Raw genomic sequence first — 24,366 nt, forward strand, 5'->3', positions numbered from 1 at the left:
CACTACAATTTTCTTATTTTTTTTTTCCTCTAAACTACACAACATCTACAGTTATTTGAATGAAGTCCTAACTAGCTCATAGCCCACCATACTTTTACCACCATCTTAGTAGTTAAGGGCTCGTTTTAAGAGTTTATTCATGTTGGAGTGACTCCGCGAATTTGAATACCAAATCCAAAAGTAACATATTTATAATTAAGTAACTTTTTAGTAATCCTAACTTAATTGGATAAATTCCTCACTTAGACCCATTTATTTAAATAGATTTAAATGACTCGACCAATCTAGGTTTTAAATTCACATTTGGTGGTAACATTATTGTTTTTAAATTGAAAGCAAGCACGATGCTTCGACTCCTATAAAATTAGCACCAAAGTGGCAGGCACCAATGGCTTCGCCAAGAGGTTGTCATATAACCCCTTTCTTGTAAGAGTGCTGGAGCTCCGATAGACTTTCAATGCTTTGATTTTAGAATGGTATGGAAGGGAAGACAAGTTTTAACTTCTTATTTTTGAAATGACTAAGATGCGACCAAGGCTATGATTGCTACTTGGCAAAATTGAGATAGCAACACCTATGCATGTGAAAACTATGGCCCATGATTGAGATATGCCCATTTCATTTCAAGATGAAGACACTATAGTTGGTCGGTAGATGGAACTAGTCACCATAGGGGCACTACGAATCAACTAAACCCATGTTATGTAATGCCTTTCTTGCCAAATCTAACGTACTACCTAATTTTGATTGCTTCTTGCATCTAAATGGATAGGAACCTTCTAGTCAAATAATAATAATAATAATAATAATAATAATAATAATAATAAATGGTAACAACCTAATCTAATACTTTGGTGGACTAGATTATCTTAGTGCTAACCTATTGTGGCTATCTAGCATTTTTCTTTTTGACAAATATCATTAAAAAAGAGAGAGAGATAATGTTAATATTTAGAAGACCCAAGCCAACTTGCTCTGTGAGGACTAATTTATTTTAGGAGCATTTCTTTTTTCTTTTCTCTCTAGTAGGGGAGGATTACCGATTCAGATTGAGTTACATTGAGAGATTCTGCTGATTAGCAGGAAGTACATCAGTTGTTTTGCCTCCTGCATGACATGGAAGACCTAAAAATAATTCAATGACTACTGAGTGTCATATGTTGAACAAGAAAGATTGGAAGTCATTAGATAGGTAGAAGCATTTGGATTTTCAATTCTAAGAACCAAACCTACATAAATTACATGTCGGTGGATATGGTTGTTTACTTGTTTGACTGTAAGACAAAATCTTAAGTTCTATAATAGATATCAATTATCATACAACTTCGCCTTGTCTCAATATCTTTGGGCAACTCAATCAACTATACCACAATTGTACTTTTAGGAGGTGCATTCCTGACATGGATGACGCGAACATCTAGGGTTTTGTCACCAAACAAACTGATTGTTGTACAATCAGATTGTCGCATATCCATACATTTGAATTGATTAGGCATCTCTACCATGTTCAACTTGCTCACATTCATGGTATCCTAGGTTTAATTGTTCAATATGGGGGCGATGACCGATACCGATAAAATAAAATTAATCTTTCTGTTAGCTCATTGTCAGCAGTCACAAATGGATAGATGACAATGGTTTTTCAGCTTGTGCGGTGTGTTGACTGTAACATCCTTGTGACCAACTTCAAGCCATGATTCACAGCAAATGTTGTAACTTCTTTAAGATTTAAAAAGATATCCAATGTCAACATTAACAACAGAGGGTTTAAAATTATGAGAATTATTAGCATAACCAATGAATACTTCAATGATGGTCATGGTCAATTGTTAGAGTAGTTACAACTTAATAAAGTTGCGATGATTTACTTAATGAGAGGTCTAACAATGATCAAGTTAACGCACAGAATCGATGATATGGGGAAAAAGATGGTGCATCGAACTAGTTAAAACAGCCCCATGATTAGGAAAACCAACAAGAGAGTGCCACTTTACAGTGATTGTGACACAGCGTTAGGACGATAAGGTAAGGACCAATGTAGTAAAGGCACTAATTAGATTTTAAAGTTCACAGTATAGGGGGTTGAATTCTAGCTTCCATCCATTCCTTTCTATTTTCCAAACATCATAAAAGCTTTGGGCATGTCATGGCTTCTTTTTTTTTTTTGCTAAGGGCATGTCATGGCTTCTTGTCGCCTTTTTATCAAGGGGACAAGAGAGAGGTTGTGATGATTGCAACAATGGCATGAGGGGGACTGGCAACTTTAGGTGAGCGCAAGAGGCCTGCAGACTTGTCATTGTCCAGCGAGCCAAGCAACCACTGCATTTGCTTTCAAGTTCATAACAAATCTGGAAGGGAAGTACCCTCACCTCTTTTTTCTTTGTTCCCATGCCTTTCCATTAATCCATGCGGGGGAAATGTAGATTTTTGTATGTAAGGACTATAAAGGTGGGGCAAAGTAGGTATACGTTAATTTTATCCCTTAAAGAGTTTCAGTTTTATGGACTTGAACCAAAAACATGCTTCAGCATTGCAAATCTTTTGCTAGGATTTTTTTTTTGTGATAAGATTTCAATAAATCAAATGTTGATGGTGAACTTGTGGATCCTTTGTTTTTAATTAATTATTTGGAAAGCAAATAAGAAATGTTACATTGTACTATTTACTTAGAGAGTGAGTTTTGGCATAATGATAAGATTGCTCTATTATGACTTTAATGTCATAGGTTCAAAATATTAAAACAGCCACTCCTACATCCAGGAGTAAGGTCACATAGATCTGTCCATATAATTGTAGGAGTCCCATGCACTGGGCTGTTTTTTTTATATTGTAATCTATTTAAGGAGATATTTAATTCAACGCACAATCTACAAGCATTTCGTTTCTCTAGATTACTTTCAACCAAAATATTCTAATAAAACCTAAGAGTTGTGCAGGCAAATCTGCAATTTGTACCAGTTTTTTGGAGGACTGACATAGGCTCATACACAGCTAGACATGAAAATCTGTCTATAGTTGACATTATCTTCATGGGAAGATGTCCGGATACATAACCTAATCTCCTAGAGAGTCGATGACTCAAATTTCTCAACCTCCAGATTGATGATTCTTTTCACCCCTTATTTTTGTTTGAGAAAATTCAAAACAGGTGATTCTTAATCTACTTTTCTTGTAAGATAACTTCTTTATATCATCATGTTGGGCATGTGCCAATCGCAATTCTCATGCCAAAGATGGATAATCTCAAGCTTTACCAGCCATAATGAATAACCATGAACTACTTGAGCATTGATGTTAGCATTGAGCTTGACTCTAAATGTAAACATACACCCAAACAACAAAGATAAGCTCAGATAGATCAAACAAGGTTGAACATTAAACTCGGAGACATCTCCCAGAAATTTTTGCATGAGAATTGGGGCTCAATCACAGAAAGCTTGCATTGGTGTTTTTGACTAATTTTATCCGTACTTGTTCCGCTTGGCGATCTGCAGATATGAATCACCAAAACAGAAGTTTCACTTCTAAATGATAAAAATTACTAACTTCTGATTCCTTTATACTTGTTTGCTTTGAGTTTCAAATTTCAGTAGTTCATAGACTTCAATGTTTAGTGTAATCTCAATAGAACAAATTTCCAGACTGTAACAGATGCGCTTGAGGACTATCAAGCATTAGCTTCTGGCTAGTTTATTCAATCTACTGTCTGGCTTCATCCCATGCACTAACCAGCCATTCAAAGATCAATATATTCATAGATGAGATGATTAAAACAGGAGCGCACCTCAAAAATTTACAGGGAACTCACCATCAGGTGGCTACCACTGGAAAAATGAACCATCCATGAGTATTGAGTCATTTGAATATTTACAATGAATGCCAGTCCTTGGCTATCTTGGCAACAATCAAAGTTTTGACAGCGTTGACAAGGCACTACAAATCTAAGCTGAATAAAAGGGCTTTAGTGTCATCAGTTAATGAATGAGGAGGATGAGAAAAAGTAAAATATATACAGCGGCCTGAGTTAAAGCGTGATCACTTGCAGACACATGAGAAATATTTAAAGCCACATGCAATGTTAGATTTTGTTGTCAAATCAGACAGTCGATTGCTTTGATAATACTTTGCCTATCAAAAATCAAAAATCCTGAGACAGAGATGGACATGAAAAATGACATGCCAAGCAGAACAGTAGCTCTGAAAGCAAACTTTTGCCTGTTGATGACCTGTAACCGAGGACAAGGCCAATCAGTTGGGTGTTCACAAAGCAGTTGTCAATTTATTGAACTCATGGTGAGCAAGTCCAATTGAAATCTGGCAATCCACATATATAACTTCTCAAGAACATAATGAAGTATGCCATGGCCAAAAGCCAGATAACAATTTCAGTCCAACAAGATATTTTGCTGAAGCTAAAGTTACATGATTACACATGTTCAGAATTTTAAAAATAAGATACATCTAGGAAAGATGTTCATGCGTTAGAACTACTATTTGGTGAATTAGGTGCTGCCACAGCTTCTCATACCCCTTCATGTAAAAAGTGCTGGTTCTGGGTTCCAACCATGGCCCCCATGCATTTGGACTGTGGAGGTTGGAGGGTTGCGGCACCTTCCCTTTCTCTCAAATAACTACTGCTTGAGCTTCTTATCATTCCTACTCCTTTTCCGCAATTCTCTTTTCTCGACAGAATACTGCTTTTTTATCAACAAATTATGCATTGAGGTTTTGACTGCTGCTGCAGTTGCTGCTAATGTTGCCTCTTCCGCTGCAACATCTAAACTTCCCTGCAACTTTTCAAGAAGTTTCTCACCGCCTGGTACTTCGCTGTCTCCCATAATCACTGGATTATGAACAGAAGAATCTGAAGGGTCTTTCCAGAAACTAGACATGACCCTGACACAGGACAACAACATTGCAGTACCCAAAGTAGGTATATTTGATACACCCATGACCATCCACAAGTGTTTTGATAAATCACTCAATCCTAAGCTTGTGGGAACATAACTTTCTTCCATGGTAACAACCTAGAAGAAACAAAAGCACTATAATAATGAGATTGAAGGCAACAGTGCTAGGAGTTAGAAGAACAAAATGGAATCCAAGTTGTCAATCTTCAAAAGCCATGGTAATGGTAATTGCTTAGCAACAGCCAGATAGCTAAACTATTATGACCTGAAAAGTATTATTCAGGAAATAAAAAACCCTTTCCCGTCACAAAGCAAAAGTGACCAACCAAGGTGTAATTTGATAAAAAGGAGCAAATAACAGTGTAGTGAAATGTGATGGGCCTTAATAGAAAAATAAATATAAATAACTACATACAGTCCAACTTTTTTTATTGATTCAAAAACAGTTCTATTAGTTCTTTTTTAATTTTTAGTTCTTACCTTGGCAATGGAAAGAGTTCTGCTTGAAAAGTCACAATTCAGAAGGATTATCCCATGCAAGCTGCATATTGTCATATATGCATCCAATCCGGTAAATATTAAGCATGCTGGAGTTGAAATTTAACATTTCAAAAAGAATATATGGTAAACTTGCCTTTGAATGGCTACAGCAATTAACGAACCATCACAAGAGGCACGTATATCAATGACTGCTGAACAACCCTTTATTTCTGTGCCATTAGACTTGACTAATCCTGCCTTTAAATGGCAAAACAAACAGTTCAGAAAAAGAAGGTACCAAGGATTGCGAAAAAGAAAAAAAAGGCCTCAATAGTTACATGCAACAGATATACACCAATAAAATGTCACAAAATGTAACAGTCCGATGAACACAAATGCAACAACATGCATGCAGATGCATATTCCAATGAATCAAAGGTCATATACAGAAAATGGTATCCATAACCATTGTCATTAAGCCTTGTCACTAGCTGCTAGATATCATTTTTCTTTACGAATAATTTCTGCGAAGAGTTACCACTCCTATGTTTCTTTTCCCATTTTTCTTTTTTTGGGGGCAGGGGTCCCAGAAATTTAAATTTCTTAAATCTTAATTTTTGATTCTTCCAAGGAATTTTCCTTTATTCTGTTTCATGTCTCATCACTCTCTTAAAAGCCAAGAAGTAGATTTCTTCTAGTTCCATGAAGTATTAATGTTCAGCCAAGCAGTGAAAATTGTGTTTCTTGGGAAAATCGCAGTAAAGTGTTCCCTCAATGTCTGTCAGAAGGGTGGTTAGCATACAAATGTCAAAAATGGTCCAAACATATGGTGCAAAATCAAAAGACAAAAGCTCCGGCATGAGGGATTCTAATCATAGATTTTAAGAAACACATTTCTTGGTCGAAATAGGGTTTCACACTAGGCAGCTTCATACGGAAACTTATTGGGGAAACAAGCTCGACCTATGCTGGTCAGCCCAACATTTTGCACCGCATTGCAACCTACTGGTGTTCTGCTCCTTGCAGGGGGAGAGAGGGGGGGAGAACTATTGCAATCCCTAGCATCATTTCCTACCACCATCACTCGCATTTTCTTCCAACTTTTAGAAACACGAAGCCATAGAATGGGGATGCAGGTATGCCAATAAAGGGATTCAATAAATAAGTGAAAAGGAAAGAAAGGGGAAAGCTTCCTTAAAGGAAATTGCACCGGCTGAACTTCTCTAGTTTTCCTTGGTATGGCAACCTGTTTGGTGCCATTGAACAGGCAAGCCACAGAGATTGTAATTAGCTCTGTAAATTTTCTACTATGCTTTCTGTGCATTTTAGTACTTCGATCTTATGGAAGGTTTGATAATGACACCCTTTCTCTCCCATGGCATTTTTAAATTTCTGTTTTATGAAAGAGACAAGGACAATAATTAATAAAAGAACAATTGCTGTCCTTAGATTTCTTGTTATTTTTCCATTTATTGGTTTATAATTCTCTGCATATACTATGTTACTAATTCCCTGTTTATCGGTGGAACTTTGTTTGGGCACCATTGCGTCCATATTGCCTCAGGTATGAGTTTTCCCTCATGGCAACTAAAAGACCATGCTCATTAAATGAAAAAGGAGACGAGAATTAAATACAATTATGGATCTACATCAGCAACCATATGCAGAGGAAGGGAAAAAGTGGGAAGATACTGAGAAGAAAGAAACATTGGATACACCTACACCCACGAGACCAGCTACCATCCTGATCAGAAAAGCACAATCAGAAGGAGATGTAAGAAACTCAGAGATTAGCGAGACACATTGATATGATTAGTGAGACAAGGATTAGCTTTCTTCTAGGGAATGGCAGCTGAAGACGAATTTATAGGAGCTTTAGCATGCTAGATGGAAGAAGATGGACGGCAGAGAAATAATAAAAGAGATAATCTGAATGAAAACCATTCAAGAAACACAAAGATCAGAGGAATGCACAAGCAATTGGACACAAAAAAATGACTCCTGACAGATCTATGTCAGCAAATACAAGCCTACGGAATTCTGCTTCTTGGTGGTATGAGAGATGATTGATTCAATAAAGAAAAATTAAAATGATCCCTATGAAAATAAAACTATAGTATGATGGAAGATACAGGGAGCAATGTTGACATTGGAATTTAGTTGCAACCAAACACAGCAATACGGCAAGAAATCTCTACTAATAGAGTCAGTTTTGGAATACTTTATTTGGCAAATGATCATGTTGCCAGTTCAACCACCCAAGACCAACTAGCAAAAAATGAAGCCTATGAACCATTCACTAAAGGTAGAATAATAAATGAAAGGAGGGGTGATGTTACAACAAATAGCAGTTTGGATGGATAAGACAGCAAAAAAGGATGAGTATACTAAGAAGGATAATGAGTACATGAATGTCTATGACATAATAATCCACTATTCCAATATCATGAGCACATAGATGGTACATCGCATAATTCCCAGTGTTCATTGAAGGTTTAGTTTAGGCAAGAAAAGGTTTTGGCCACAACATATAAATTAGGTGTGGCAATCTTGACTCAAACCCATTTACCCTACGTGATCTACCAATAGGTCGGGTCACGTCTGGGTCAAGACCCCTTAACCTATCATGGTGGTGGCTATACATGTAGTATTTACAAATATACAAACTAATATGTATGTATATGTATATATTTATGTATATGTATAGGTAATACATACATAAATGTATATAGGAACTATGCTCGTCTCAAGAGGAGAGGGTATCTACTCCTCTCGAGTCTAAAATCAATAATAGAGTATCCAAATCAAAGATCTACACCATTGACCATGATTTACACCATTAAAAATATTTAGAAATAAAAAATCAAATATTTTGATAGTCTTTAATCTATGTATCATATGGATACAAAAATAAACAGCTTTCATTGTACTAGTATTCTAAAATACAACAGTATTTAAATTAAGAATCCACCTTATTAGTCACGAACTACACATGTTAAACATATATAGATAGAAAACGGATAGACTTTAATACTTAGATCATAGCAAAACATGGTCTCGAGTCATGTTATCCATTAATGCATAGGTGAGATACCACATCATGATTTTTGGTTTCTAAGCATTTTTAGTTCCATAGACCATGAACAATGGTGTGGATCTTCAATTTGAATGTCCCATTTTCTGCTTTTGGAGTCGAAAGGTTTAGATACTCTCCCCTCTCAAGAGGAGCAAAGTCCAAATATATATATAAATACATATATATGAGTTGTGCTACACACTTTAAGTGTTAACTCCTTGAAAATCGAATTAACAATTCAAAACCAAATATGGACTGTCCAAACTCAAAATCTAGAATGTCAAACATGATCTACACTATAAAAATGCCTAGAAACTAACATTCATGTATTTTGGTAGTCTCTAGTCTAATCATCAGGTGTCAAAACAAACAATTTTAACAACAAGATGCTGTATTTTACTATGATCTAATCATCAAAACCTAGTGAATTAAACTTTAGTTATGTTCTAAGATGTCTACATTAGGATCCATAAAGTGAATTTTCAATTTATTTACACTATCATATATTTTATCACACTAGTGTAAATGGTACCATTCGTTTTTGTACTGATTTGATGTATAGGTTATAGACCACGAAAATATATACATTTTGGTTTCTAGGCATTTTTTATAGTGTAGATCATGTTTAACGGTCTGGATCTTCAATTTGGATAGCTTATCAATAATTTTAATATCATTATATCATTTTTAAGGAGTTAGCGTAAAATATATAATCCAACTATATATGTGTGTGTGGGTGTATAGACATACATATGTATTGTAAGTATGTGCATATGTGTTTGCGTACGTATATACGTATGTATGTATTGATACATATATTTCTGTGTGCGCATGTATGTATATACATTGGACAATATCTTCATGGGTTGGGATGAACTTGAGCAAAAAATTCCTGGCCCAATTTTGAATTGGACTTAGCTTGGGGTCTTGATAATGTTTTCATAGCCCGATGGACCAGCCCAAGCCAGTCCAACATTTATATAGCATGTATATGTATACATATCAGCCAATATATCATATACAGAGTATAAACACAATATGGAATCTTGCATATATAAGATAAGCAACATTGATGGTCATTTTATGAATCTTTCCTCCAATCACAAGATACATATAAATCATTGAGGTGATTTTGGTATCATATAATCATGATATAAGAGGTAAAAGAGATCCTTATGCATCTTAGATATGTTACCACTAAAATGAAGTTTTAAAGCTAACTTAGGCCAACCCAATTTTATCCTAAGACCCTAAGCACATGTATTGATCATTGGTCAGCCTGGGCGATGTATTGGTGGTTAAATACATGCTAAGCAGAGCTTAGGCCAAGAATCTAGCAACTCGGGGCCTATCACCACCTTAGGCCAGCCCAAGCTACCCAATGTGTATCCTTAACCCTAAATCATATTCACTAGAGTCACACCATTGGGTACAGGTACGGCTTTGACTAGCCTTGTGTCCAAGAGAAAACTAACGGGGTATAATTCGCAGTCCAAGAGCAAGAACCATAGATAAAGACCATCAACAGAAACTAGTGCAATATGAGTAGTAACAAAAGCTATCGTGTTGGTTCACCTTCAACTTAGACTCTCTGAATTAGGGATTCTAGATGGCATTCTAATAATCTTTCCAATACACATTTTTGAATCACTCAAATCAGACATCGGATGAAAAGGGTAATGAGCTTTTCTCCAAGTGTCAAAACTATTAGCAAACTACCATTCCATTAAGATAGGATATGAGGGTAAAGCCACTCCTTAAGAGTTCCTTTTGTATTTTTGTGGTCAAAGTTGGTTCTGTAGGATGTCACAAGTTCAACTGCATGTTGTATTTGGATTCTATGTCTCCCTAAAGGCCTGGGATGAATGACCTAAGTTTGAGATTGCTTAGGAAATAGGTAACTCCTTAGTTAACAGAAGCTATCGTGTTGGTTCACCATAGGGAACCATAGGGAATGACCTAACAAAAGCTATTGTGTTGGTTCACCTTCAACTTAGACTCTCTGAATTAGGGATTCTAGATGGCATTCTAATAATCTTTCCAATACACATTTTGAATTACTCAAATCAGACATCGGATGAAAAGGGTAATGAGCTTTTCTCCAAGTGTCAAAACTATTAGCAAACTGTCATTCCATTAAGATAGGATATGAGGGTAAAGCCACTCCTTAAGAGTTCCTTTTGTATTTTTGTGGTCAAAGTTGGTTCCGTAGGATGTCACAAGTTCAACTGCATGTTGTATTTGAATTCTATGTCTTCCTAAAGGCCTGGGATGAATGACCTAAGTTTGAGATTGCTTTTGTAAATAGGTATGGATGAACCATAGGGAATACCTTTGAGAATTTATAAATATCTATTTATAGCGTTTTCTTCTCTTCTGTTAACTAAAATATTTTTTTTCTTTCCTTTTTCGTCCAATGTAACTATTCAAATGATTGGGAAGATCTTGTACCTCTGATCAAGGAAGTTTTCTCATCTTATATGTCAAAAACCAGGGATAGAAAATGTCCATATAAAATTAGCTATAGCTGACCTTTTTCAACCAAATTATTTATCAAAAATTTCTCTGGTTTTTCTGGTTCTGTGGGCCTCTGATAATCCCTGAATTTTTCTGTTTGCCCAACTTTTTTCTCAATTCCGTGTTAGATGGGAAGTTATCCAATGGATAACTAATCAGAGCATCCAAAAAGCCCCTAAGAGTGTAGCTTCCCAATGTCCTAAGGGAGAAAAGAAATAAACTAAATGAGAAAAGAAGCATGATTGTTCACCCCTTATATCAAAAATTTATGTTTTAGTTATATCCAATATAGCACCCTTTCAGCATGCAAGTAGTGAATTGTTCCCAAACATGTAGATGTGAGAAGAACAAGACATTTAAGAGGGATGGAGGATAAACATGCATTCTAGCATACAATGGCAATAAGAGATACACGTACAGACCTCAAAATCATGAGAGCCTTTCATCAAGGTAGAGAAGGTCATTCCACAAGCTAGACATGCAACAAAAACATACTCTCTACTTCAAAACAAAGGGTTCATGGTCTATTACCTGTGTTTCAAAATCATAAGTATGAAGAAGGTGCCCAGAAATAAAATCCCACAAACGAACCTACAAAAGCAAAACGAAATGGTGTCAGGTTTACATCTCAATGGTCACAAGTAAGACTTTTACATTCTTCTGCCACCGAATGTACGTACAGTTGAATCACCGCCACCAGATAAAAGGAATCCTTGAGGATAATCTAAAGGACATGCAAAGGCAAGACATGAGACGAAGCTGTCAATAGAATAAAAACAACCATGAGTCCGTACATACCAAGTACTAAAATGGCATTTCTTACCCTGATTCAGATTAATCATTCAATACATATTAGCAATAGTTGCTGGCATAAACAATCAGATGGTTGTGTGCTATAAAGATGTAAACATATTTTGCTCAGAGACAAATGTTAGCTTTCCACAATTTTATCTGAAATGTACTGTCCTTGAGAACCATTACAGATATGAAGAATGCCATGGCATAGACTGGAGATCAATTAAGGATCAGCAATCAGTTTGCAAAACTTACTTGACCACATTCCTTCATAAAATGTAGAATAATATTCTAGGAGACTCCTGCTTTCCCTCCAATATTCTCCGATATGCATACAGCCTTCATGATGATCATGTGTATGACACTCTTTGTACCAACTTCACGTGGTTGTTCCAAGTATCATAGTTCAGACCACTTCAATGATACGAAGACTCAGCTCAAACATGACAGAACATGTTCCTTCTAGATACTCTGAAGTTTGTAAAAATGAGGAAAAACATTTGTCATCCACTAATTCATGAAGAGTTTTTTGCAAGATTTGCATTGTCATCGTTAGAACTTATGGTTTACTTGGACAAGATGAGACCGGTTGGTGAGTATCCCTAGTGACTCTTGATCATATATGACTCTAATCCGATCCGAACAACTCGTTGTGTCTAAAATATTTTCCATGGACCCAACCCGATCATCTACTGGATTGGGTTTGGGTCCAATATCAAAACCTGTATATGAAACTGGGTCAGGTCAGGGTCAAGCAGCCCCAATCCAACCCAACCCATTCGCAGCCCTACATGCAGCTCAAGTTCCAGGTACAAGCTAGCTTGCTTGTTGGAATCCCTACAATTCAAATTGCACAGTAATTAGTTGACACATAGTCAAAAGGGCCGTAGGACGAGTTGCAGCTGCTTGAGCATGTAATAAAAAGAATTTTCTCTCTTTCCTTTCCCTCTCTACTCTACCTTCTCCTCTGTCACCAACCCCCTCCATGTCTACACTATTATGTGCCATTCACCTTCTTTACCCTCCTCAAGGCATCCACTGTCACCTCCTCCCTTCACATTGGTGCTTGCCATTCTTTTCTCCAAACTGTCCTCCAAACACAAGAAGCGAGCTTCCATGTAAATCAACTACTGCAACTTAAGTTGCAACGCGACTTAATTTGCATTGCAACTTCAACTACAGGGCTCCAAACAACCCTAAAATTTGAACGCAAATGTAGGAAAAAGAGAGAAGTCTTCCAAGTTAACAAATCTTCTAGGAAACGAAACTGAGGGTTGTTGGATTAGCAAAATATAAACTTAGTCAAGACAAGTGATCCAAGCCAACCATGACCAAAAGGTGCAACAAAAGGATAGTTGGCAAGGGTAAGTAGTTGGCTACATAATCATAGTCAACAAGGGCAAAAGAGCAGAGCTATAAGAGAGCACAAGTCTAGCAAGACAACTTGGTCGAATAAGGTCACTAGTACAACACTTTAGTGAATGATTGTAATCATGATTGAAGGAGGGTGGTTATGTCTTGTTTTGTATGGACGAGTAGACTCTGGCCATATTTCTAAAAAGGTCAAAAAGAGTAAACAACAAAGTTCTCCCTCTACAAAGATGGAGAAAAATATATTGGGACCATAAAGATCAAGATCAATAGCTCAGCTCATGGCCCATCAAATTCAAATGGCAAGGACAAAAAAAAGGTATTATAAAGGTGGAGCTAAAGCCAAAAGGAAGATGGATGCAACAACCGATATTGGTGCCTCTTTTCGAAAGATAGACAAATCTATCATTGCCCAACATGTGGCACAATCTTAACCCACCGCTAACATGGAATCTTGTTCTCTTTCCCTACTTCAAGAGCTCGATCAATCTCCTTGCAGTGGTAAAGATAACAGTTCAAGCAAACAAGGCTAGTCCGTTAATGGTGCTCCTTATAATAGTTTTGGGAAATGTCAAATGTCAAAACTTTGCCAAACATAATGGGTGCCATATTAGATCACCCTTTACCAGGAAAAAAACATAATCTTGAAATGATGATAATCCCAACAAAGGAGAGCAAATCAACCAAGGTCAGCACCCACGGGTGCCAAAATGGGGGTTGAGGCACCTCAGAAAAACTCTAGTCAAAAGACTAGAGAGGCTGTTTCCAATACAGCGACATACCTATATTATTGTATCAATACACAACATGGTTGTTGGTCCAGCACAGCAATGTGCCTATCTTATTGTATCGATACACAATATGGTTGATGGTGCAATCACAACAACTAGCACCATTTCTTTGTATTAATAAAAAGGACATCTCAAGTATTAACTGATTCAGCATAACCAATATAGAGCTGTACTAAAGCCTTGTTCCTAGAAAATAACGGGTTCATTAACCTTGGGTATTCTAGCTTTCAACTAACCTAGCATAATAACCTAGATGGTTAGGCCAGAGTGTGGGAGAGAATTGACAGGGTGGGTGCTTGCAATCGCAAGTTTGGTGGAGAAATTCACGAACAACCAAGTCAAACTTTTACCTAGGGCTACATAGAATCACCGTCCTATTTTACTTGCCTTTCTCTCCAATTAACCTATTTTCTTTAAGAATTTCTCATTAGAGTACCCAAAGTCTTGCGACATGGTTAGCCAAGCATGGACAACTCCATGCAATATCACTTATTGTCAAGGTTTCATAACTACTTAGACCAACAAGAATTGCCTTTATGTAGTTGAATTTAGTAACATCTTCAAATGGTCATTAAAGATTGAAAGATAATCCTTGATTTATAAGGTTACGGAAATGACTAAGGAGGCATTATCATTGGAGTAGATGGCCACCTTAAGAAGCCTCCCCACTTGGCATCAATGACTCAAATACATGAGATCATCTAGTGACAAAAGTCTCAATTCTACCTCGCTAAAATTTGGGGACAAAATTACAAGGCTCTTCTATAGAAGCATCTTGATAAACTAACAAAGAAATCACATCAAAAGCTCGAGTAACCAAGAGGATAAACTCATTAAGGCACAATATTTATAAGGGAAACCTTCCTATTTATCTTAACCTAAAATGGCTACCAATCTTGAATTTAGTTACAATTTCCCTACAATTCGTGTCATGCCGATTGACAAAAGCTAAGAACATCAATCTCATGGCAAATATTGCCCTGCCAGAGATTGAGAACCTCATCAGGTTGTTAGCAAGGAAAAATACATTAGGCTCTAACAACACCAATATCCTTAAAGGGTTATTGTATCATGTGCCAACACACTGAGGCATTGGACCACATGTTTTTCTCTTGCCCTAGCAAGAGTGGTCAGGTTAGAAGTGGAAAATTGAATCCTACTTGGAACTCTAGTGGGTCATTACAGCTCATACAGACCATCAAACATATGTAATGATAAAGTTAGTCATCTTTTACCTTGGTTTCAAGATATAAATGGCTCCAAAAAAGTGTCTCCTCAAGTAGTAAAGGGACTAGACAACTATGATCACTAAAGGACCTATCCCACCAGCTATTGAATATAAGAAAATTAACATGCCCACTTCCTCCACTTAAGCACTCTTGAGATACTGTATTACCTCCCACTCCCTCTTTCTGACCCTCTATTCCATCAGGTGCTCCCAACTCATGACATGCTCAAGGTAAAAACTTCAAAGGGCAGTTCAAGCAGCATCCAATGCTATTGGGGCTAGTTTCATCATAAAAAAAAAAGAGCAAATCCTTGCTACCAGGCTAGAAACCTGTATACTACATCAATTCCCCTAGCAAAGCTAGATTCAGCATGAGAGAGCTTTCTTTTGCTCTTTAACATCATCATACTTAGCTCTTTGAATCAAAGGAGACCCCCAAATGACAGTCTCTGGAAATTTTAGAGATGGTTGCAGAATGGAATTCCTCTTGCCCTCTACTAGAGATATCCACCAGATGCTGACATGCAAATGGATTGGTGGCCACCAGATAGCTGGCTGGATATGCCATTCACTCGGTTTAACTACCTAGGCCAAGATCTTCTAATTCATGTTGCCCAAGTTGCCTGTGTGCATGCTTAAGGATGTTTATGTAGCAGGACTAGGGGGGCAGCCACCTTGTTTACCAGAAGAAAGAAGTTATACTATTTGTGAGAATTGATATATCATATGCTATACCGAACTAGTGCCATGCTATTTCAATTTCATGCTGTAAAATGCTATCTGTAAATGTTGTTTGTTGAGTGGCCTATATCATCATTTTATTAAAAATTCCACAAAAATGAAATCTTAAGTATTCTTTTTTTTCTAATCATCGAAGAGTATGGTTCCTAGTAAATAACATCGATCCCTCCAGTGAGAAAATCATATATTGTAAGATTTGCATTAGTTTGTCAACAGTGATCTCGAATTCCACATGACCCAAACCTTTATAAAAATAGTTAAGTAAATTTGTTGTTAGAAATTTTAAAAGCATAAGTAGAATAACAAGCAAAATGTAAGTATGCATGTTACAACTTACTCCGTATGACCAAGGCAGAAACTTTGTATTTCATGTGCTCCTTTTAGGAGTCTTTTTGGAAATGCGGTAATCTACATATTGGAGAATAGTGAAATGCCAAGTCATCAGCAAACATATAATTTCAAAACAGCTAGAAAATTTTTTTATTCTGTCTATATTGTAAAGGAAGCTAATATACACGAATTTTGAAGTCTCGATCAGCACTAGCAATGAACCGTCCATCTGGAGAAAATTTCTGCATGTTGAATGGTAAAAGTTAGAATTGTATGGTAGAAGTAAACAAATATAAATCCAAAGAATCTATCTGATAAAACCATTACTGCATAACATATCATGAAGCTATAAGATGGAAATTCCAAGGATTAGCCAAGTCTGAAACTTTCATCATAAAGGACTCCAAATTCTCAAAGAAATAAATGACGAAAAAATACACAGTGCACAGCTTTCTCCCTCTTGTGCAGAGCATGTACAGGATTCTAGCATTCCTTAAATCTTCTGATATTTTAGTATTAACAAATTATATAGAAACAAGTGTAATTGAAGCCACCTTTTAGTTACTTTTGCTCTATAAACAATTTGCTCCTAAAGATAACTTTACATTCTCTGATTGCCACTTTGCAAAGGTTAACTTTCTGTAAAGAGTTGTTGTGCTTGTCCTAGAATGGTTTTGACCAAAATGATATAAAATTATAAATTCTCATTAAGAAAATGGACTTTCCAATGATATTACATGAGCTTGCCTTCAATGTAAGCTTCTTCCATAGTGGTACCAAAAACAATACTTGTAATAGTTTCAAGGAAAACATAAATCATCAACAGAATAGATTGACTAAATGAAACAAGAAAATAAAATGGAGTATCTGTTAAACCCCTAAACAAGATGATAATCCAAAAAGAAAGACCACAGCATGAGAAAAGAAAAAGGGTATGACCATTTCATGTAGGTGAAGTCCAAGGTATTATATTCCAGTATGTAGTGGTCTTGATGATGTGATAGTATTACTAAACACAGATATGAGCACAGTACAATTGCATGAGCAATCACACCATGCATATCAGTTTATACTGGTTTACCATGCATGTTATGTGCCAAAGTTTATATCTTAAAAACTAAACCTTTTAAACTATCTTTACCATAAGAATTCCATTTGGCCTCGTTTTAAGTTAAAAGCTTCTACCTTAAGTTAAATTTTCCCTTTCTGAGAATTTAATGATCTGCATTACTGTTCCAGATCAGATAAAGAAATAAAAGTCCAGGTCCCCCCCTTTTTGGCTTTCATAGGAGAATTAATGGAAATCATGTTATATTAATTTGAACCAGAGTAAAGAAACTGAATAAGGTATGCATTCTGTTCATGACCAAGAATTATTCTTACTGGGATGACAGTTACACTTCAACCAAAACTCCTCTCAAGTATAAATTTGGTAAAAACCTGATAAAACTCACTTGGTAATAGACCATATTCACCGGAGAAGCTTGGATCCTTGATGCTGAATCCCTATCTCCCAATTTCACCTAACAAGATCAGACATCAAATCTAGTTGACTGGATCCTAGTCTACCTCTGTATACATACCAGAGTCCAGCATGTGCATGTCTGTTGCACATGGATGGCTGCGATCTTTTATGGGGGTGATTGGAGTCCCTAAGGACCCATGGAGTTGAGAGATGCATGGCTTCGGCTCTAAGGATGGAGATGTAAAGCCAGCCTTAGGCCTTACCCATCATATATACACATATACATATATAAATGAACATATATCTATGAGCTGCATTAGATAATTTAAAATTTATTTACGTTTCTAAAGATGTTAAAATTAGTTTAAAATAAAAAAATGACTAAAGCAGCATATTGAAGCTTATTAGCCATGTTTCTTTTACCAAATTTTTGTATAATAGTCTATTCATTATGCCAACCTCTGGCCAGTGCAGAAAGCGCACACACTGATTAATTCCTTACTGAGTTTATTAGCAAATGCTAGATCAATGTTCATCCAAACACCATCTAAATCAATTCTAATATGCTTTTGCCATTTGCTTCCTCCATGTAACACAAGGAGGTCTAATGAATATCGCCTCATAAAGTTGAATAACCGATCTATTGGGGGAAAAAAAACTAGTCACAACAATAATGTTGATAGATAAAGAGAATCAAAACTTTCATAAGGACTATTAGATTTCATTTCGCCAAATAAATTGTTGAGAACTAGATATCACTTAGCCAGCATTAATTATTCAAAGCAAAAATTTTATTTTTACATACTTCAATATGACTTAAACCAATATAAGCCATAATAATTCAAATAAAATAGATATTAACTTTTGAAACAAACAGAGCAATAGGTTCAAATCCGTATAAATCAAATTTTGATAAACCTGACATTGTGTTGGTGTATTAGCCCCTTCCATTAAGCAATTTCAAAATGTATAATATAACTTAACCAATATAACTGAAAGAAACAAGACCTTGATAACTTGATTCCAGTAGTAAATTTTTGAGTACTCGTTAAAAAATTTCAGACTGACATGAGAGAGAGAGAGAGTCAGAAAGTCCTAAATAAGCCAAATATCTCAAATTCATTTAAGCTCCAATTTGGTGTTACTCTTGCATCTAAAGAATGCCAAAGTCAATTTATTAGTTGTTCTTAACACATTGATACATACTTAATGTATAAATATGGAGCAGAAAATAAGCCTACACACTTGTATGGAGCACAGAATATAATAGTTCTTATATTCATGTTCGTTGAAGATAAACCACTACAGTTGGTGTATCAACATCTACAAATAGATTGTTTAGCATATTGACAAATCCAAAAATGTAGGTGTGATTAAAAAAGAAATGCATTTTAAAACAAGTTTTTTGATATAAGGAAAGGTTAACTGTAACAAATTATAGAAAAAAGAATAGAAAAGACACAATTGTTTTAAACCGCACCAGGCTAGTAATAATGCTACAATAATGACCTAGAATTGGCACCGCCTTATTATCAATTGGAGCTTGTCCCTCATCATCTTCACCCAAAGCAATCGCCCAAACAAGTCCAAATTTATCAGCAAATATAACATATTGGCCATTGTGGCTTATTGCAACTGCGCTCACTCGTTTCTCGGCATACCTGGAAAGGTGTCATTGCAATATTAAGAGTAACAAAAATATGATATTTCAATACACTGAAAATATATGGAAAAAGAAAAAAAAAGCATCCATGTAATGAGAAAATTTTCCCTAACAGTAAGATCCCCTTATCTAAAAATATAGATATTAGGTGTTAGTGCATAACATTTTAGAATACAAGAAAAATATTACTTATACATGTTTAGGACTTTGGATCCTCTCCAATGCACACGACTTGATACCACATGGGACCCATCCAATTACAGCCATCGTGAAAATACACAAACAGCTGTGACGAGAATCCCAGTCGTTGTGCAATACATAAACAGCCATGATTAGAACCAAGGCCACTGCACAATACATGAATGGCTGATGGCTATGATTAGAAGACTGGAACCTCTTTAATTCACATTCAAATTGGAGAGAATATCAACTCTAATGTTTACAAAATATGTTGAACTACAATCATATAAGTAATATTTAAGCAGAAATTCTACAAATCATATACAGCATAACATATTGGTTTAAGAATTTACACTTTTCTCCATGATTGCAAACACCCTAATTGTCTATAAACCAACAAAATCAAAAGTTTAGAATTTATACCTATTTATCCAAGAGGACATGATGGAGAATACCTATGAGGCCCAGCCTCGTTAGGTTGGCTTGCTGACCCAGCCCGATGCCAAATGAGGGCCCAAAGGCCCATCTAGAATCAAATACAGGGCAGAGCCCTGGTAGAATGTGGCGGAGGAGGAAGAGTCCTCCTCCACCAGGAACTCCGTCGGAGGCTAGAATAAGCCTAGCCTCCACTTCTATTTAAAGCCCTCAAGCTCCCTAGTTCTTTCTCACCGAAAGATCGTCGTAGCCGTCGTTGTTCTTCTTGTCTTTCCTCTTAGATTGCCGATGGCTTAAGCTCTCCGTGCTTGCTAAAAAAAGCAGCCCATCCCTCACTGAAATCCTAGGTAAGCAACTTAATCTTCTTCTCCTTTGTTTCCTCGTTCACCAGCCTCGTCATTGGCCGAGTTTTCGCCAAAAAAAATTTGTGAAAGAAGGGGCTCTGTTTATCCCCTATTTTCGATCCAAAAGCCCCTCACTTATGTCCTTTTTCGACCTCCTCCGTTGGCGGCACTTGTCGCCGGAGATGGAGACTTGTCCCCTTTGATGCCTTGGGCCGTCACCGGAGTCCCATCGCTAGGGATCATGAAGGATGAGAGGGAAGGGTCGAAACCCCAATTTTCGGCCTTTTCTTCCCTTTCTTTTCATCGTCGGCCACCCTACCGCCGCCGCTGGTCACCCCTTTGTTGCTGATCTTCTGAATGACGACCACCACAGCCACCTAACCATGGCCTTCTCCCTCTTCCTCTTTCTTCTTCTTCTTCCTCTCTTTCCTTTTCTTTTCTTCTTTCTTTCTTCTTCTCTGTTTTCTATATTATTTCTCCCTCTTCTCCCTCTTTCTCACTCTAAGACTGCTCAGGGATCTTGGTTTAAGATCCTGTCTTCCTTTTGTTCGGGTCTCAATTGACTCCAATGTAGAGGCCCTAAATCGTCCGAATACTCCGACAGTAGGCCCGCTTGTTACCTCGGCCCTTTATTAGGTCTCTTTAGAATTCAGTCATCATTGACCTTCATTGAGTCACTTAAATCATGTCTGATTTTGACCAATTTAGTTCATCTTGTTCAGACCGACCCATGCAGTCGGGTATCACCACCTGATTGACATTGCTTTTCCTCCATCCTGATTTAGACATAAGATCATATTCGCAATAGTATCTTAATTTTTAACTTTGCTTGGCTTCTAGGATAATGATAAAATTAATTATATTTTAATAATATTAAAGCAGACAAGCCTGACCCGTCTAACTGAAGTAGAATTTTAAACCAAGTGGAGGTAAGTAATCTAATGCTTCAAAGTGTGTTTCCTAATTTTTAGTAAAGTGATAATTAGTTTATTGTATTTGATTGTGATATTGTTTTATACTTGATTAAATGGGTCGGGCATGTCATTGTTACAATAGTATTTTATATATATATATATATATATATATATATATATATATTATGTGTTATGCTATAAAATTTGAAAAATATGACTAGATAAATCATAAAATTTGTTTCATATGTATGTACTCTCAGCACGGCTATGATTTGGCCCCGCCAATGAAGATTATTCGTTTGTCCTATTAACTTGTAATATGAGAAACTGATTTCGACACCGAGTTGTTGATAATTAGAATAGTGGTATCTGGCACTTTGTGCATTCTGTATCTGACTCATGCCACTGAGTTACGTGGTCATAGCCTTATGTTAGGTCTCTAGTATTACTTTATGAAAATAATAAAAAATTTCAAAAGAGATATATGTATTATTCGAAAATTGATTTATTTCTAGTCAGTATCATGCTCTTTAATCATTTATTTATTTAGAATGCTTAGACCCCCTTTTTTGATGTTATATTACTTACTGGACTAGTTAGCTCATTACTCTTTCTCTCTATATTTTTCAGATCATGAATCATGATTGCTTAAGACTTGAAAAAGTGTGCTAGATCTTCTAAAGATATTCGCAATTATTGGAGTTCTAGTTTAGACCAGTTTAGTTAGAACATTTATTTGATTTGAATTAGTTCGCATATTTTGACTTATGTCACTCTAGAATAATTGATTATGAGAATGATTTATTTTAGATCATAATTAAATAAATTTTCAAGAATCGAAGAATATTATTGCTTTGAGATTATGATATGATCTATAGCCTTGCATGCTTGTATGGTCTGTCATGCAGGTATACAACGTTTGTTACGCTCTGGGTTTGGGGCATCACAATACCAATAGAGCTAGGCAACCAAATTGAATGGTTGGGCAATATCTACTATCTACTATAGCTAGTTGTTTACTATATCACATAAAGAAAACTCCCCAAGTTAGGCATGCAAAGCCAGACTCCAGATGTGATGCCTCTATAGTTCTTTTCCTTTCTTGAGATGATTAACTCAATGGAAAGTGCGAAGAAAGCTCAATAATATCCCACTTATGGCATCTCATGTTCTAAATACTTAGGGGCATGAAAAGCAACACTATAGAAGTTAGGTATGCATGCCTTTTTCTTTCTTCTCAGAGAAACAACTGCAAAAACCCTATCCCCCCTTCCTTTCATAGTAGACATGTGCATAATACAAGACAAAATACTTGTAGACCAAAATTTCACATCATTGATCATGACTAGACCAAGATTAACAGGTTCAAATGCTCTTGAGCCACGAACCAAGTCCATTAATATATGTTCCAATTGAAATTTGTATATTTTACATTCAGTAAACATATGAAGAACCTCACAATTTTCATTTTCTCATTTTAGGCATTTTTGATGCTGTACAACATTATTTATTGTGTGGATTCACAATTTGAATGAGCCTAAATGCGTTATATTGTAGCCAACATTGGATAACCTCATTGGATAACCTCTCTGTTAAATCAAAAACTATACACATCAAAAGTCTATAAAACAACCTGCATACATCAAAAGTCTATCAAGTAAAATGTGTTCTAATTAACCATAAGGAGTTTCACTCTAACAAGTTAAAATGAGGTGTCTGACATAAACATCCAATTCAATGTTTGTAGGGGAAAAGGGGGAAAAATTTACATTGCATGATTAAACAAAAACCTTTGGATCAATAGTGAAGCTTAAATGACTGCATGGTAATTCATATGATCTTATCGCATGCATCTAATCAGCTTTTTTTGTTACCAGTATCTATTCTGAGTAAGAAATAAGGGGAAAGATGTACCAAAATGCTCCTATCTAACAAAAAAAATAGCCATAAGAAAATCACAAGACTTACACAGTCTTTGTGCAATGCCAGGAATCAGTTGCCCATATCTTAACAAGCTTGTCATCTCCAGCAGATGCAAAAACACTTCCATTTGCACCAAAGCCGATGGCCCTTATGGAGTCCGAATGAGAAGGCCCACCAGAATCATCTGACAAAGAAATCGGGCAATTCCTTCTGTTTTCAAATAAATAAAGACAACCAAAATAACATAAGAAAATTCATAAACATTTCTTTCGAATTGTTAGGTTACATTGATGCAAAGTAATAATAATCAAATCTTGCTAAGACGTCCAGAATTGACTCCTTGTTTTCAAATCTCATGCTACAGCTCAACAAAAAATTTTCTTTCATATAAGAATCATGAGATGTGGAAAATTTACTCTATATCGAACACACGAAGTTCAGGTCCAACTGCAACAACAGCGGATTTATCGCGAGGATGGATAGCGATCAAGGCTGGGGCGACCTCTCCTTCCCTACTGCTTTCTCCTTCTTCGATCAAATTCTCCTCCATATCCTCCTTCCCAACCCTAGAAATCCATGTTTTCGCGTTCAATTTTAAATCTTTGGCATAGATATCTAAGAAAGTCTCAAATTTTATCAAGAAAAGAATCAGAAAAAGAAGGAAGGAACAAAGCTCACAGAGTCCGAAACAAATAAAGAATAATAAATAAATGAACGAAAATTTCGTATTCCTTCTTCTCCTACTCCGCTTGCGGATTATTGGAAGCCGCAGCCACTCGAATCGAAGGGAAAATTATTGGCTACGGGCGGGATGATTGAAGGGGGCTAGGGTTTTGCCCGTTAGGGTTTATGAAGTGAAGTGCAATCTGACCTGGCAAAGAAATCGGATGGACAGACCGGTTGGGCGGTTCAATGGGCGAACCGTAGGGAATGGTTGCCCTATATAGGCCGCTCCTTGGGTGAACCTAAGACCAACTCGATCCTAACCTCACTCGAACCTGATTCACGGGTAGTTCTAAATACACCCCCCCTATTGCTCAGGACACCCCCCAAAAATTAAAAAAAAATTAAATACTCTCTACACCCCCCCATTTGCTAAGGACACCCCTAAAAAATTAAAAATTCCTAAATTACCCCCACCCCCACCCCCCGCCTCTGCCTCCTCCTCCTCCCCCCTCCTCATCCTCCTCCTCCCCCTCCCCC

The 24,366-nt window shown here is 36.5% G+C and overlaps 1 protein-coding gene across 2 annotated transcripts; it reads right to left on the bottom strand.

Moving 5' to 3' along the window:
- Positions 1-4,259: 4,259 nt before the first annotated feature.
- Positions 4,260-24,123, bottom strand: LOC103718085 (tRNA (guanine-N(7)-)-methyltransferase non-catalytic subunit wdr4). 2 transcript variants are annotated; one of them, XM_026808844.2, is made up of 11 exons: positions 24,035-24,123; positions 23,580-23,729; positions 23,209-23,373; positions 19,185-19,365; positions 16,425-16,481; positions 16,247-16,317; positions 11,664-11,742; positions 11,515-11,574; positions 5,545-5,648; positions 5,391-5,451; positions 4,260-5,027 (listed from the first exon to the last, which is right to left on the bottom strand). In XM_026808844.2, the coding sequence occupies exons 2-11, from the start codon at positions 23,711-23,713 to the stop codon at positions 4,632-4,634; spliced, it is 1,308 nt and encodes a 435-aa protein (XP_026664645.1). In that variant the 5' UTR covers positions 23,714-23,729; positions 24,035-24,123; the 3' UTR covers positions 4,260-4,631. The 2 variants fall into 2 exon arrangements, with proteins under 2 accessions (XP_026664645.1, XP_008804955.1); XM_008806733.4 differs by having other exon boundaries at positions 23,842-24,079.
- Between the last annotated feature and the right edge of the window lie 243 nt (positions 24,124-24,366).

The sequence above is a fragment of the Phoenix dactylifera genome, unplaced genomic scaffold (genome assembly GCF_009389715.1).
Source record: "Phoenix dactylifera cultivar Barhee BC4 unplaced genomic scaffold, palm_55x_up_171113_PBpolish2nd_filt_p 000085F, whole genome shotgun sequence".
Lineage (NCBI taxonomy): Eukaryota > Viridiplantae > Streptophyta > Magnoliopsida > Arecales > Arecaceae > Phoenix > Phoenix dactylifera.

Bases quoted from the DNA above. Each gene is read 5' to 3' on its own strand.
- LOC103718085 (XM_026808844.2), bottom strand. From the start codon at position 23,713: ATGGAGGAGAATTTGATCGAAGAAGGAGAAAGCAGTAGGGAAGGAGAG. The intron at 19,366-23,208 runs GTAAGTCTTGTG...ACACCTTTCCAG, and splicing joins TGGCATTGCACAAAGACTGT to GTATGCCGAGAAACGAGTGA. The intron at 11,743-16,246 runs GTAAGTTGTAAC...TTCTATTGACAG, and splicing joins TTCTGCCTTGGTCATACGGA to CTTCGTCTCATGTCTTGCCT.